Raw genomic sequence first — 16,510 nt, 5'->3', positions numbered from 1 at the left:
CAGCCTAAATCAGTTAATTTTAACCTTCAATATTATAGTCTTCTATTAGCCTAACAACTGACTCTCATTTATATTTTACAGCACTAGTTGAGGGATTTTTTTCCTCGAAAATAATGGAAATAATGGAACTGTACCATATCCAAAATATTCAATATTGAACTGATTCGAATTGAAAAGTTGAATAGAAATCTTGTGTGTCAGAATTTAATTGAATTGTGAAATTTGTGTCAAAACCCAGCCCTTATTATTAGAAGTAAAGTACATTTGCATTACAAATCCTTCCAATGTCCCGCTGAGGGTAGGGGCCACCCTGGATGCGTCATTTCCAAAATATTGCAAGGCATGTCAGGATGCTACAACCTTGAATCTTTACACCTTACCGCTTTGCTGTTTGTTTGCTATGATGATGCTGATTCAAATGGCTTGACTATGAATCAGCTAATCAATATAATTTAGTCTACGTGCCAGCAGAGTGCAGCCAGGCCATGTCACCGTTCTCATCTGGGAAAAAGCCCAGGCTGGTTAAATCTTGTGACTAATGATGGCATCCAGGACTGTGATAAAGTAATTCTCATCAATGAAAATTGTGTGTGGGAATCAACAACCCAGCACCTCTACCAGTATTACTAGTCTATACATGAAGCAGGCATGCTTGTGCCTGTGGTCCTGCCGAGATTCTCGCTTCTCAGCAATGCTATTTTAGCAGGAGAGGCTCGTACTAACCCCGCCAAGCCTGTAAGCATATACCCTGCTGGTAACTGACCCAGTCAGTCATGTCAAAGTGGATACGGGGACCATCCCTGACCCCCAACATAGGGACCACTATGATGAGTTATTGATAGCCAGAAGAGTAATCATGCTTCCTGCGTATATAGCTTCAGTGCTGTGAGTAATGGTGACAGTGAGCTGTGATTTGACAGGGTATGAATGCTCAAGATCAAGTTTGAGAAGAGAACTCCCATTGGTCTCAGCGAATGAAAGGTAGGAGGATTCCAATGAAATCTCTCCATGACTTGTACCTGGATAAAAATACCAGCGGGACATCATATTTCACTGAAAAACAGAAGATATTTCAGTGTCCTTTTATTCATCTGATGTGTAAAGACAAAAGACTTGTTACTTGTTCAGAGGTATATAAATGTGAAGTGTGCAAGACTGTTTGTTTGTAACCATGGTAACATCGCCAGTGAAGAGATATGGTACAGTGAATTAATCCTGGCCTACTGTACACTGACTGCCCCCTGCAGTTTAACACTCACACTTACCACCTCCTCACTCTAGTCCGCAAAAAGCTGAATAAAACATAAAGAGAACCACTTAATGTGCAATCCAATACACATACTTTCAGTGTTGTGCCTGAACGCGTTCATTGAACGATAGTTCATGAACTTGTTCATATTTTGGGCGAACGTGAACTGAACGTGCTGTATTACTGCCTGATGAACGTTACTGTGAACTCGTTCATTCTGGTGTCTGTGAACGGCACGCTCTCTCAGGTTAACTTCGTTCAATAGGGCGCCAGATTACTATAGAGCCTTTCAGGCAAAACCCGGCTAAACCACACCGTAAACGGGTCTTAATATGTAGCGGAAAAACACCCAATCTGGCAACACTAGCCACCAGTGTCGCACCGCCGTCCGCCACATGCGTGACGCGTCATCAAAAAAAAAAAAACAGCAAACGACAGCAGCATGTAGCAAGAAGGCGTATGATCATTTAAAAGAATTTTATGATGTTTATGACAAGGTCGGTGAGAATAGGAGACAAAGCATTAAAGCAACAATGGGGAAATGCTGTGCCCTCAATGCTAATGTAAACCCTGGTTGGATAAGGATTCAAAATTGGATATGAGGATGAAATCTGAGGCATAGCTTCATTGTTAAAACTGATAAAATAATTGCGGTCTGTGATTCTATATGGGCTGTGGCAATAATTTTGAAAAATAATAGCTCGCAGCAAGCAGGGCTGGACTGGGATAAAAAATCGTCACAGGCATTTTTGCCCAGACCGGCCCACTATACGATCATAAACACCACCCATCTTTGCACGCCCTTAATTATATGCATACTAACTCCTATTCATTAAAACCACTAATGCCATGTAATGAGTGAGTATAGGAACGAGTGAGAGTTAACAGATGAAATAAGTCAAAATTTTATATTTATTAATAGAGTTGAACTATACTCCACAGCGGTGAATCCTAAAACAAGCTATAAGCGGCTCTGGCATAGCAATACCAGTGTTTCTTACAGGATTTTTGTTAAAACTATGGTGGTGTGTCCTCGGTCCTTCTAGGGGGGTTCGGGGGCATCTCCCCCGTGAGAAAATTTCGTGCATTTTAATGTTAAATTCATTAATCTGGTGCACTTTGAGAGTTCAAAATTAAAAGCTCCAACCCATATTCAGTGTGCAAATTAAACAAAGAAAAATTCAAACCTCTTTTAGTTACAGTGTCTATTTACATTACACCTATACATAATAATAGTTATAATATTAATCCAATGACAGTAATAGCCATATTTTGTCAAACAAATGCACAAAAAATAAAGGAAACTTTCTTAATTAGTTGTACCAATTTCTATACTTGAAAGAGATAAGCACATGATCTTTTATTTTGACGCAAACTGCATCAAGCTTTTATTTTGGCGGAAAACATGGTTTACAAACGCCTCTTATTAAATTTCTAGTGAATTGCGGTAATCGTCAACTATGCAGATGTGGAAATAATCTACACTCATGACATGGCCTAAGTGTTTTGAAAGTAGTTATGCTTACCGCAGGCTCTACACTTTCTCATCTCTCTCCTGATCCTCCGTCCTCACTATCATCATCTGCCACAGGAGCTGATGAAGGTCAGAAAACATATATTTTGACACAGTTTACAGTGTCTGCTTTAAGGGCCTGGTTCTATTTTTTCATGCTATTTATCTGCACATTCCTTGCGTTTCTTCTCCATCTTTTTTTACAGATACACACTGACACTGCTGCCGCTCGCTCACTCGTTTAAAGTTGTGATTGGGCCAGCCCAGTGTCAATCAAGAAAAGAGCCAATGGGCCGCTGATCTACGTGTTTCATTGGGCTGGTCTGTCAGAAAAAAAAAAACTAACACTGACTTTGACCAATGCATTACACCGGCACAAACCCAGCGCCGCCAATTAAATAAAAAAACAAAACAAAACGAATGGGCCGCCGATGTACAAATTTTATGGGCCGTTTAAAAAAAAAAAAAAAAAAAAAAAAAAGAAAGTATGAATATGAGATATCGGCCCAAAAAGCACGTCGGCCCACCGGGCAAATGCCCGGTATGCCCAATGGCCAGTCCAGCCATGGCAGCAAGGTATGGAAAAAAAGAACTATAACTAGTTCATTTTTGGAACTGTGAACTTTAGTTCAAAATTTTGTAGTTTGAACTATGAACTGAACTAGTTCATTTTAAAATTTGTGAATTGAACTTTGAACTAGTTCATGTAGAAAGTGAACTTTCCCAACACTGCATACTATGTCCTAAAAGAATTAACTCTTTTTGTGAAGAAAATTACATTATGCATTTCTGAGTGTAGTATACCAAAAGAGTAGTCAAGCTTTGGGACATCATAACTTCTTCTTTAACAGACCACTCTGTTGCATAGTTATACTGTATGCATCCTGTCACTGTTTAAACCGCCCTGTCAATCAGTTGCAATTAATATCATCCACGTTTCATTTCATTTCCCACTGTATTGGAGAGAACTGAAACAGCACATTGATCTGTCAGACGTGGGCCTTTCATGCAGAGAATTCTCTTCATGTGTTTAATGACCACTGTACGTATCTTTATAAAAGCTCACAGATGAAATATAATGTGGATAACATAAAATAAATATTTTTTTTTCTCTACTTAAAGGATAGTTCATCCAAAAATGGAAATTCTGTCATCATTTACACAACCACATATGGTTTATTAGTCTTTTTCTGCTGAACACAAAATATGATATTTGGAAGGTATTTTGGTAACAATACAGTTGCTATTAACTTTATGGGAAAAAATACTATGGAAGTCAATGGCTGCATGCAACTGTTTTGTAGTTCTAATCAAATACAAATACCGAAGTTCAATGAGTTTTGTGGGCAATATTAGCTAGTAAAGTGTCCATGGATCTGCATTTTAATTTACACCAGACGATTCAGGTACCTTTGAGATAATCACTACACTACATTTTGGGACACACTAATTCTAATTCTGAATACTACAGATAAGGGGTGAAGCATTACTCTCTTAAAGGTAATATACATAGAGAGAGAGATTGCAGCTGAATAAAGCATGTGGTGCTCTAGCTATTCAAAAAAAATACAATGTTAAATGAAATGTCAGTGTATTATTGTTGTCTGATGGTGTATTCTTAGCCTGTGAGTTAACAGGATCAGGAACGTGAGGCCGCATCTAAAAGACCATAACACTTCATTTTCATGACCATGTCTCTTATGAGCAATAGCTTGGGTTTCTGATTGTATCTAGAGTCTGTTTTGCTTTCCCTCGGGCGATATTGGTTATTTCTCAGATTGAGACAGTGGTGATATCATTGATATCCAAGCTACCAAAAATATCAGCTTGCTCCTATTTTTATGACATCCAGATGCAGTTTACATTACATGACACATTGATTGCAGCCATACATTTTGTTCTTGCTCAGGTATCATCAATCTGTACACAGAGGCTATTCTGGGAATTCTATTTCTGCAAATATGTTAAATATATACTAGACATTCAGCCTCATTCATTGTTAATGAAGCTGCAAACAGAAACATTTCCATAAATCAGACTGCTCAAATGACAGATAACAGGCAACGGAGGCAACAGAGATATGGCTCCACCTGGGATCACTTAGCAACCAAAAGCATGACATCATCACTTCATGTAAAGAATCAGATACTATGATATCATCAGGAACTGCATGACCTTGGAGAAAGGAAGCGTGTATGATGCTATAAATACAAGTTTGTTGTTATATTTATTAGTGCAAATGTATAATAGAATATAGTACATTAATATAACATGTTTTGACTATTCACGAGTGAATAAAAATAATTTGTTTGTCTAGGGCGCCTGTTGTAAAAATGAAGTAAGGTTTGTTATAGTGCTTGGCTAAAACCTCTTCATGTTGTGTATGCTGCCATCTGCTGGACATTAACGAAAAGGTGGTATACACTGTAAAAAAAATATTTTTTTTGAACGTTATACGTCTATTTCACTCTTTCTACTTAAAAAAAAAATCTATAATATTAAATTTAATGTTTTGATGTCATTTATTATTACATTTGTGAAATTTAATAGCAATCTCTTGAGTGAAGACTGAATCCTGCACAGAAATGTTGGTGGTGAAAGGATTTCCACTCAGAAATTGCTATTACATTTGACACATAATTACAAAGAAGCATTTAACACATACCGATAATCTTTTTTTTCTTACTTTAAAAAAATCATTATTAACAGTGTAGACCCTTCAGGAAAAGATGTACCTAGCAAAATGTAAGTGTTTGTAACCGTTAAAGTGAGAATTTAAAAAAAAAGCACAAAACACATGTATTCTTTTGCTGTAGAGCTGTAGTTACACATGGTTTACAGTATATTCATATAATAAAGTGTTATGAAATCTATTATTTCAACTAAAATGTATCATTGTTGCAATGTAGAATTAAAAGTGAACTCAGTTTAATACAGTGCAAGTACAAATTCTGAATGCTTGCTGTATAGATGCCATCATTTTGGCATCGCGAGCCTTTGTTTAAAAGGTTCTGTACTGTAACAAAAACTTGTTTTATATATTGTTTCCTAAAAAACTTGTCACGTGGCCTTTACAATTCAAGTGATTGGCTCAAAAGATTTGTGTCTTGAACTGAGTGTCGCAGACATGTGCCAGCTGAGCAACTTCCTTTGAATGCTAAAGGATAGCTTTCTCCAGGTATTATACACCTTTAAAAAATGTCTCATTCAAGGAAGTACCCATAGAGCAAACGTCAAGACCAGCTAATTGCAACAGACAACATGTGTTTCAGACGTTATTATTGCTCATGTCTGCTGTGCGTATCATGGCAGCACATGACTAGGCAAACAGTGAGCACCCCTCAGTCCTCCTTATTATCCTTTCTTTCCCAGTGTAATGAGCCTTATCCTGATTACCTGAGTCTGTGCCATTGAATATTCCACACTAAGACACTTAGACTGCTCCCTGCAGGAACATAATGATTCACAGATCGACAAGGTTAAACATTCTCCAGCCTCTGGAGAAACAGGCCCTGTATTGTGAGCTGAAAAAAAACTGCTGTGTTACGGAAAAGCAGGCTGAGCACACATGCTACAGCTTTTTGGTAAATGCTTAAGATCTCATGGGGTGTCAATATACAGTATGTAGTAGTGGATGAATATATGTAGGATGTAGACACTTCACACTTTTTAAATCACTTTCAGGTCCATCATGACGTCATGACATTCAACTTAATGATTCGTAAATCAAATGAATCTTCATGGGCATACATAACTTTCTCTGAAACAGGCCCTCTCAACCTAATTGACTTAATTTTGATGTTGTTGGTGATTTTACAGAAATGTATTTTAGGATTCATTTTCACAGCTATTATGATTTGTCTGTCATCAACTACTGTTGTTTTTCTCAGCCGATCAGGTCATCGTTGGTTGCTGATGTCACAGATAGTTTCCAAACTCTTGATTTCTCCATGCCCTTTGTTTTTCCTATAGTTCTAATCGACTTTCTCTTTTCTTTTAGCATCCAAATTACTTGCTTTTCTTTCCGAGTCGGCTTCCTCGTCTTCATCCTGGTTTGTGTGTGTCATCATTGAATTCAAGACTTAGAATGCAGAAGCAATGGATATAACTGATAAGACACATTCCCTGATTTTAATATCTGAAGAATTAATGACACAGCTGAACACTTAGAAAGACCTGTGAGGCCACTGTTTCAATACTTATGCTCACATCAGATAGGGAGATGAAACTCTAAAAGTAAGAATAAAATCTTTTTAGCTGGTAAAACATCTTTGTGTTGATTCACCCAATAATAAAATGTGACATTCCATAGTTTTGTCTCATATTCATCTTTTAATCATATTTACAGATTTCTTGACTCAACAGCAAACAAAACAATTTTGTCTTTATGGTTCCAATACTTATGGAGAACACTGTAAACATATAAAATTAACAATGGAACACATTGAATATTTTTTATATTAAAATACTGATGCTTCACTGCAGATTTACTGTTTAGTGCAGGGCTATTCAATTGGCGGCCCCCGGGCCACATGCGGCCCGCCAATCATCTCCATGCGGCCCGACGGCACCAACCTCCCTCCTCCTCTTTTCGCTCCGATTGACCTGAGAAACGTTTTACGTGTGAATATTTCAGCAGTTATTATATGTGTCCCGAATTTATGTCGACTGAACCAGCGATAGGCTACCAATCCTTCGTGAATGAATCATTCTTTTGGTTCAATTCTTTCTAAACGCGCTTGCATAACGGTCTAAAACTATTCGGATTCATTCGGACCGCTCCGTAACTGAATCATCTGAAGCGGTTTCTCGTTCAGTACAGTTACAACAAATAGCGATGTTTAGAGTTGTTTCACTAGTTGTTTAAACACGGCCCAGCGCGGAGTTGCGTTTACTCCCGGTCCCGGACACACTAATATTAAACAGCGTTGCGACAACCAGTGGAAGCGTTTCAGTTCGACAGAAACATTTCTGTTACAAACCACAAATCACTCGATGATTTAATTAGTATTAAATCGGATGAAACAGCCTCAACATTCCCAACAAGACTGATGAGGAAAGCAGGAGAAACATTGTGGCATGACCGAAATTAGAAGACTTTAAATCCCCTAATCACCCTTACAAACATTTACCACATTTACTGTAGTAATTTACCATGGTTGGGCAGAAATGTGCAATATTTATATTGAATACTATGTAGTAATAAATAAATATAGTAAATATATACTATAATATTATAAAATTAATAGTAAATATAGTGATTTATATTGCATTAGTTTTATTAGGTGGGTAGAGGAATATATATTTAATGCTTGTTATGAAATTATGTCAGTTTCTTTGTAAAGGTGCGTATAGTTTTTAACTTGTGTTTAGGCATTTTTTATACAGTGGGAGCCTGTGGTTAACAAGTCTCACTGTCAGAATATTTTCATTTAAGCATAACAATTATAAATAAAATAATTATTATTTCTCACCAACAGCTATAAGTTTGTATAAATAATTTATTTGTTCCAAGGAAAATAGTTGTACACAGCTGTAAATTATCAAGTTTTTATTTATTATGGTTTTATATATTTGCATACTGTTGGGTACCACATTTCCAAGTAAATACCACACTTCTTTAGGGTTACTTTAGCTTATTTATTGAAACTGTTATGTTTCAATAAATAAGATAAACCCCCAAACCAACCCACCGGCCCACCTCAACTTTTCGATTTGATAATGCGGCCCTCGAATGAAACTAATTGAATAGCCCTGGTTTAGTGCATTTCATCAGTGGCACAGCTATAGGGATTAAGTAATATCACATATGAAAATTCACACATGAAGAGTTTGGCTAATTATTTCTTGATGTTGAAATTTCAGAGCACTAGCCAACGTGAATATAAAAGGAACAACAACCTATCATCACAAATTAGGCCTATACAGTATTACAGCTGCAGTAGGCTTATACTTTGTATCTAGGTAAAAAAATAATTTTTTTTTTTTTTTTTTTGTACAGGGACAACGCACAAGTGTTGTGCCAGAGTTAGCTATAAAGCTAATTTGCATATGCAGTCCCTGTATGTTTAGGTCTCCGTGTATTGGTGCTACAGAAACTGTTGCTTATGGCTATAGGATGGAAATTCACCCAGCTATCTCAACCCAAAGATAATGGTTAATGTTGTTGAGAACCACCGATCGCAAAGCTACAAACTAAATGGAAGTTTTTGTTGATCCATTTATCACCATATGAGGGCGCCAGAGAGGTTCAATCATCTTTTTTAATAAAATTCCTTAGTAAAATGAGACAACTGTGTTTAAAAGAAACTAATGGATATTAAGTAAGAATAATATTATGCTGTAAGTCTGTGTGTGTGTGTGTGTGTGTGTGTGTGTGGTCACTTGGGATCTCACTGTGTGCTATATGCAAGGTGAAGTAATGAGATGAATACAAAAATAGATGAATACAAACATGAAGAATGTCTCAAGCCACTCCTTGCTACCTCTTTTCCATTTATTGATTTTTTGCAACTAGCAGGACTGAAAGAGAAGCTCTTGTGGAGAAAGAACAGAAGGAATTAAAATAATGTAACTTTATCTGACTGCAGTTCTTTTTAGTAGCAAGTATTTTAATGCACAAATATAGTGACAAATAGTGTCAAAGACACATGGATTATTAAAAAGATTTTATTTTGTACATTAAACAAAAACTAAATACAATATAAAACATTTATAAAACAATGCCAGCCACCAAACACCCAAAAGAAAATCCTTGCAGTTTCAGCTGGATGAAGTCCAGGAGTCGAGTCTTAATACAGCTCTGACCTGCTAGAGATCTTCCGTATCACTCCTACAGTCATGCCAGAGATTCCATTAGGAAATCCATTAATAACAGCAACTGTTTTTTTAAAGTCCAAGCAGTGTAATCCATCAGTCATTTCAACCCCTCAAACGTCACCATCCTATTACTGTCAGAGCGTTTATAAGGCTTCAGTGACAGCACACGAACATTCACTACAGTGACTGCAACGCAGTGTTGATAAGAGTCTGTAAAAACTTCCTTCATGAACTAAACAGTCAGGTAAACAAATGCTATCTACTTACATTACTGAACCACTTTCATCTATTAATGCAACTTTCAGTGATAATGGAGTGCCTTCCTGCCACCACCAAGTCTGTGTTCCTGGAAGCAACCATAAGCCTTACTACGAATAACTTAAACCCCACACATGCCCTATATCAAAAGTTAAAAAGAGTCTCTGGTGGCCACTAACAGGTCCTGGATTACAGACTATAGCAGAGAGCAAGCTTTTCAGATCCCATCAGTTTGGACCCTTTGAAAGCACAAATGTCTCAGCCACCAGCAACAAGGATCTGTTTGCACAAGCCTGATCAAGGTGGATGAGAAGGGATCTAAAAAACACAGAGCCTTGGATTCAAAGAGCTCAACGTCAAAGTCAAACTGTGTTTGAGGTCACTGGCCAAAACCTTTAAGCAGCAGACAGAGAGAGACACATGACTGAACAAACCCCACACCCTTATAATTAATGTTTCAACCTCCGAGGTGATTCTAGAGCGGTCTTTCAAAAGAAGCCCGCACGGTCCTGCCTTTCAGCGGCTGTGGTGGGCGGAAGTTGTTCTCCATGTGCTTTCGGTCATCGTCTTCCTCTCCGTTAAACAGCAGGGTCCGGAACTTTCCCATCTAAGTCCAAAAAGCATGAAAAACAGCATGAGACAAAGAACCTGGCAAAGTTACATGCTGCACTGCAAAAGAAATCAACTTTGGTACCAAGTCTTATGTAACAGGCTTGGTTCTCCATGCTGTGAATCTACTAAGCTATTGCTACTTATAGCTCAATCATTTTAATAAGCTGTACAAGATCAAAGTCTTGTGGTCTCACGCCAGACACACTAGGCTGCCAACATGCCAAACTGCTCATGCTTGCTTTAATTCAATTTCCTTGTACAAAGTCTGAGGGACTAGACAAGAGCCAGAGACCAAATCCACAGTCCAGTCTTTCAGAAGGACATAGACATATGGATCTAGCAATATGACACTTCAAAGCAAAGGACATGTGCTGCCAATCTAAAGTTTGTCATCAGTAAGCATTTTAAAAAACTCTAAGTTATATAAATACCTACAATTTAAAAAAAAAACTAAATACAATTTAACATGTTTGTTGAATATTCAGTAGCCATTATTTTAGTCTTGAGTGTCACATGATTCTTGATTAATATGCTGCTTTGGTGCTCTTCCTTATTAGTATTGGAAACATTTGTGCTGCTTAAAACGGTGATATATTTGATATGGTAAATGGAAAAGAACAGCATTTTATTTGAAATAAAGATTACATTATGCATGTCTTTCCTGTCATCTTTATCCAGTTTACTGTAACTTTGCTGATTAAAAGCTAATAAATAATTACTTTAAGTGTAGTGTATATGCAGCATAAATCTGGGAATGCATGCGTGCACGTGTCCACAAGGATAGTAAAACCTGAAATTTTGATATTGTGGGGACCAGCCTGCGGTACACACACAAATATGTAATTTATGAAAGACGAGACATGCAATCATGTCAGCAGATGAGATCATTTCTGACCAGATCCACTGTCACCACCAGCATACTGGGATACTGTGGACTATCCCCAATTCACATCAGTAACAATGATTCTGATTCAGCAGGAGTGGTTCCCACATTCATCTCCCTCCACAATCATTCATTATCATAAACTGACATCTGACAACAGACCAAACGATGGTCATGACAAACACCAGCAATTCAGTTCAGAAATAAGGTTAATAAAGTTAAAGAAAACCAAAAAGCAACCCACCTGCTTATCTGACACATAAATGGGTTCTTTCAGCACGATCCATGTGACGCTCTCATACAGTGGAGGGGTTGTGAGAGAGCCTGGGTACGTCCAATACTCCAGACTGTTCGGCAGGAGGCACTTTGGGTTAAAGCCCTTAAAATTAACAACACTTCCCTACAGGAGAAAAAAAAAACAATCATAAAATTATTAAACTGTAATGCAGAGCTCTAAGAAATGAAGATGCTCTAAAACAGGGCTGTAACTGCAATACACAGATGACACATACCACAATATTTTGATTAGTGACCTAATCAAGGTTGTTTTTTTTGTTTTTTTTTCCCCAAAGTCCAATTTTTAATTATTAGCTTTCTACACTACTGGATATTTGATGAGGGTCTTTGCATAAATGTGAAGTGAATAAGAATATTGAAGACAATTTGTAAAATTAAAGAATGCATAAATATGGTTAAAATAATGCTGAGGAAACAGATGATTACTCCAAATACAAAAGTGTGAAAAAAAAAAAAAAAAAAAAAAACCTTGAAAGAAAGATGCTAATTTGAATCCTTAGAACCTGATTAACATATTTCAAGAGAAATATTTCCAAATGAAAAATCACATGCAAAGAGGCAAATGAGTGTTTCCAAATTAAATCAGATGCAAAAAGGACTAAAGTGACAAGCTACTTGAAGACCTCCATTAATTTAATGTATTCATGCGTTCTCTCAAAAATAGCGTAAAGAAATTCTTTTTTTTTTTTTTTTACATTTACTACATAAAAACACACATACCTTGAATTTAACCATATACAAGGCATCGGTTATCTGATGAAGAGCTCTGTGCACATCACCTATCTATAAAAAAAATAAAATTTGTAAAATATGCACTTTAATGTGGATTTATATAATTCTGTACTTGATTTTTTATCTTAATAGTAATAAAAAAAACTAATTTTTGAAAAATGTACATTTCCTCTAGCCTCAAGATAAGTTTTTTTCTTCATCATAACATTTAGCATTACATCATTTGCTCAGCAATGGAAAAACATCAAAATATTCCACAATTTGTATCTTTTAAAATACAACATGCTTAAAAAGACATTAACTGATGGACTGGATTACTTTTTCGGATTGTGTTTTTATCAGATCTGATGGCACCCATTCACTGCTGAGGATCCATTGGCAAGCAAGTGATGTAATGCTACATTTCTCCAAATCTGTTCTGATGAATAAACGATGCACATCTTGGACAGCCCGAAGGAGAGGAGTGAGCTATTCCTTTAAATGAGTACTGATTCACACGAAGACTAACTTCCAGAAAGATGCCGAGGACAGCCAGGCCATCAGGTGCTGCTGCTGCCTCACCAAAGGACTTGTACTTTATAGCATTCCAATGAACCAGATGAAGCTGGAGACAGACAGAGTTCAAGCCAAAAGATTGCAACAAAGGCTGTACAGACTACACAGAGCAGATAAAGTCCCTGTTCTGCCCGCTTACCTCAGAAGCGTAGGTTTTCCCACCAACCGTATGCTCAGAGCCACGGCAACCCTTGCCTCCCCAGTGGAAGTGAAACTGTTTAAGTCTGTACATGTCTTCCAGAGGACCTCCCTGGATCACTGACAAAGGAAAGAGCAGTTTAAGGGGCCATTCACATTGGATGGGAATTATTTTTTCTAAATGCTAAAAATAAAGACACAGGCCAGAATGAAACCAAATGCAGGGTATAGACACAAGGAATGCTCTGGAATGTCATGACTGTTAAATGAAATTGCTCACATCAAAAATAGTAACTTTTTTTATTCATTCGGCAGTCTTTAAAAGGGAAGAGAATTTGTGGTTTTGTTTTAAATTTGTAACTTTAGTCAAATTAAAACCTTAGTTTTTTGTATTTTTTAAATTCTAATTTTTTTTTTTTTATCTAACATTTATCCAGTTACTGAAAATGTTATACTGTACATAATTTCACAGTGGCTGTGCACAACATGAGAGCTGGGAGTAGAAGCAGAAACTAGTTGTGCAAAAACTCAAATATGAAGCCGAACTAAATGTTCTTCTCCGAACATCTAGAGACCAATCAACCAACTAATCACAGTCTCATATTTAAAGCAGCATTAATGTTAGATGACTGATACCAACCTGATCTCTCATCCGAGTCCGTGAACTCCACTACCACAGAATGGCCGTTGTTCGATATGCTGACAGAGGTGCAGTTGTTGTAACACAGCGAGATAGGAGACAGTTTGGCATCAAATACTGCTTCTGCGGGGACTATATCAATTGGTGACTGGTGGTTACCCTCAGCAATGGGATAGTCTTTGTGCCATTCCGATGGACCTAGAAAAACAATATTAACCAACCAGACATCAATGAATGTAACAATCTTTTTCAAGTTAACAATGTACTGTATTGTAACTTAGTGTTTTTAATGCATTTTTATGCATCTGAGTTTCAGTTTAGAGCGAGTGTGACCTATATTTCTATGTCTTCTAATGTTTGTCTCAGTGAACTGTACCAGGATGCCAGTCTTAAAAAAAAAAAAAAAAAAAAAAAACCACGCACATACAGCCTGGTTACACGGTTTAAGCAACTATCCCTTTAAAAGATAACTGGGCTAATCTCGCATTAACAGTGGAAGGAGCAACCAAATATGCTACACTAAATCTAATGACAGATGACTGGACATATTATGAGTGATTGGGTACAAGCACAAAAACTGACCCACAGGCTGGCTATAGATCTTATTAGAGTCTGTCTTAGTGTTACGGTTTAACTGGGGGATTCAAAATTGTCCATTAATAATAATAATAATAATAACTAGTGATAATGAAGCTTTTTACTAATTTGGCTGGAATACTCATCAAAATATCATCTTGATATCCAAATTTCTTTATTTGGTGTGAAGTTGTGCATTTCATAAAATCAGGATGGCATTTTCTTGTCAAACTCTGGCTAGTCCGTTCACACCTAAACAGAAAACTAAAATAATTAGTGGCCACACAAACAGACAACAGTTAAAGTAGCCCATGTAAGTGTGATGCAGTTTACGTTCTGTGAACATAACCGCTATAATATCTGCTTGATTCTAGCACACATTCTCACCATCTCTAGCTCCAAAAAAAAAAAAAAAAACCTGGTTCTGCAGCTAGTTATTGCAGCCGTCACAGACAGAGCCATATACTGTATCACAGCAGAGCCAGGCCAGTCTGAGACCGGATGTTAGGGTGGAGATCATGGCGTCGGGCGTCACACTGCTGGCCTGAAACCATGGCACTGAAGCTGTCGTCTGACAAACTGATGTCTTTAGGAGTGCCATACCGAAGATGAAATATTTTTCAGATTTTTTATTATTATTATTAAATATTATGAAGACAAACCAATTGTTTTAATGGATTGACTTAACCACAACACTAATGCAAGTAGCGTAATTGTGCATGCTCAAAGTCTGATCAAATTAAAAATAAAAGTGTCTGCTAAAAATGCATAATGTCAATGGTATTTGACGGTCAATGTTTTTATTGTGCATTCGCTTTAAAAGGTTATGAATAAGTGATTTCAACGATATGTTTCCCTGAAGTCGCTGTTGTTCTCATAGTTGTGGTGAGGACTCCTCATTTTTTAAAAGTCCTATCAGCCGGCGATTGTTTTACATGCAGACCTCTGTAAAAATACATGTGCATGGCTTCTCTGTAATAAAACTCAGATGACGATACTCAAGTCGAAGGGGTAAGTTTTGTGATTTGATGAACCCGCAAAGGCTATTCTCACAGGGTAGTCACAGCATGTTCAACTTTTATTTAAACATTTCATATTATAATAATAATTAAAATGGACTAATAATCATTTAGCAATTTGCATGTGGTTCAAGTGGTAGGCTATTCTGCCTTGCATTCTAGCTCTTAAAAAAAAAAAAAAGAACTAAAATTAGCAAAAAGGCAAACATTGTATTACCATATTCTTGAAAGCAGTTGCGAGCATTTCTGAAATAAAATACTTTTGTTATTGAATGCATGAATTGTACTGTGAAGTTACTGCACGGTGCTGGGCAGTGGTCAAAACCAATTTACAAAAAGACATTTGGGGATTGACGCTTAATTGTAAACTCATATTCGGACGGGAATTATGTTAAATGACTGCAATTAACTTACCGTTGTCCTTCCCATATCCCCAGTGATGGCCAGTCATTGCCCCCTCTTCTTTGAACACAGGATCAGATGTTGTAAGGAGCACAGAAGAGTCTAGAGTGGCGCAGATTTAGAGGAGAGTTGTGTGTGAGTCGAGTCTAATCATGACAGCGGTAACAGGTGAATGAATTGATTGACAGATAAGCTGATCCGATCTGGCCCCGCCTCCTCTAAAGCCGATTGCGCTTTGTGTTGAGTAGGACTTCTGTCTGGACATGTTAAATATTTAAATTCTTTGAATTAGTATATGTAATTGAACTGTCGACTGCAAATTAATCATTTCATTTGAGATTTGAAAAGAAAAACGTCGAGGGCGAATTCTATTTAAAAAGTGAGCATCATTGTCCCCACTTTAGCTTTGGAAAGGCACTTAAGGGAACACATTAGCCTACATCGTTGTTTTGGAAATACCACTGACACTTCATAACATTCAGAATGCAGAATAATAGGCTACTTCAGACTTGCTTCAAATAGCCTAGTTATTATTCAGTTTTTTTCACCTTATGTCAATAGGAGCCTATTTAGTAAAAGCAAGCAAACAGGATGCTAGACTATAAAGAATATCTCCTGTTAGGTTTAAATAACCTTTAAAGCATCAGCACTAACCAATGTGTTAAACAGATTCAAACTAACATTTTACTATTAGAAAATGATATAGTTATTTGAAAATATAGGCTAATAATAGCTAATTAAGAATAAAACATGTTGTTAATAAAGGTTAAGATTAAGGTTTGGATAAATCAAAAGCAATTGCCTTAACAGACAATTA

General features: G+C 36.9%; 1 protein-coding gene across 1 annotated transcript; it reads right to left on the bottom strand.

Moving 5' to 3' along the window:
* Positions 1 to 10,314: 10,314 nt before the first annotated feature.
* LOC132113007 (carbonic anhydrase 7-like) lies at positions 10,315 to 15,850 on the bottom strand. Its single transcript, XM_059520791.1, has 7 exons — positions 15,706 to 15,850; positions 13,697 to 13,894; positions 13,058 to 13,176; positions 12,872 to 12,967; positions 12,352 to 12,414; positions 11,579 to 11,734; positions 10,315 to 10,446 (listed from the first exon to the last, which is right to left on the bottom strand). Exons 1-7 carry the CDS (start codon positions 15,740 to 15,742, stop codon positions 10,315 to 10,317), a joined length of 801 nt encoding a protein of 266 aa, XP_059376774.1. The 5' UTR covers positions 15,743 to 15,850.
* Positions 15,851 to 16,510: the final 660 nt, after the last annotated feature.

This window comes from Carassius carassius, chromosome 3 (assembly GCF_963082965.1).
Source record: "Carassius carassius chromosome 3, fCarCar2.1, whole genome shotgun sequence".
NCBI lineage: Eukaryota > Metazoa > Chordata > Actinopteri > Cypriniformes > Cyprinidae > Carassius > Carassius carassius.
This window is presented reverse-complemented; position numbering and strand designations above follow the sequence as displayed.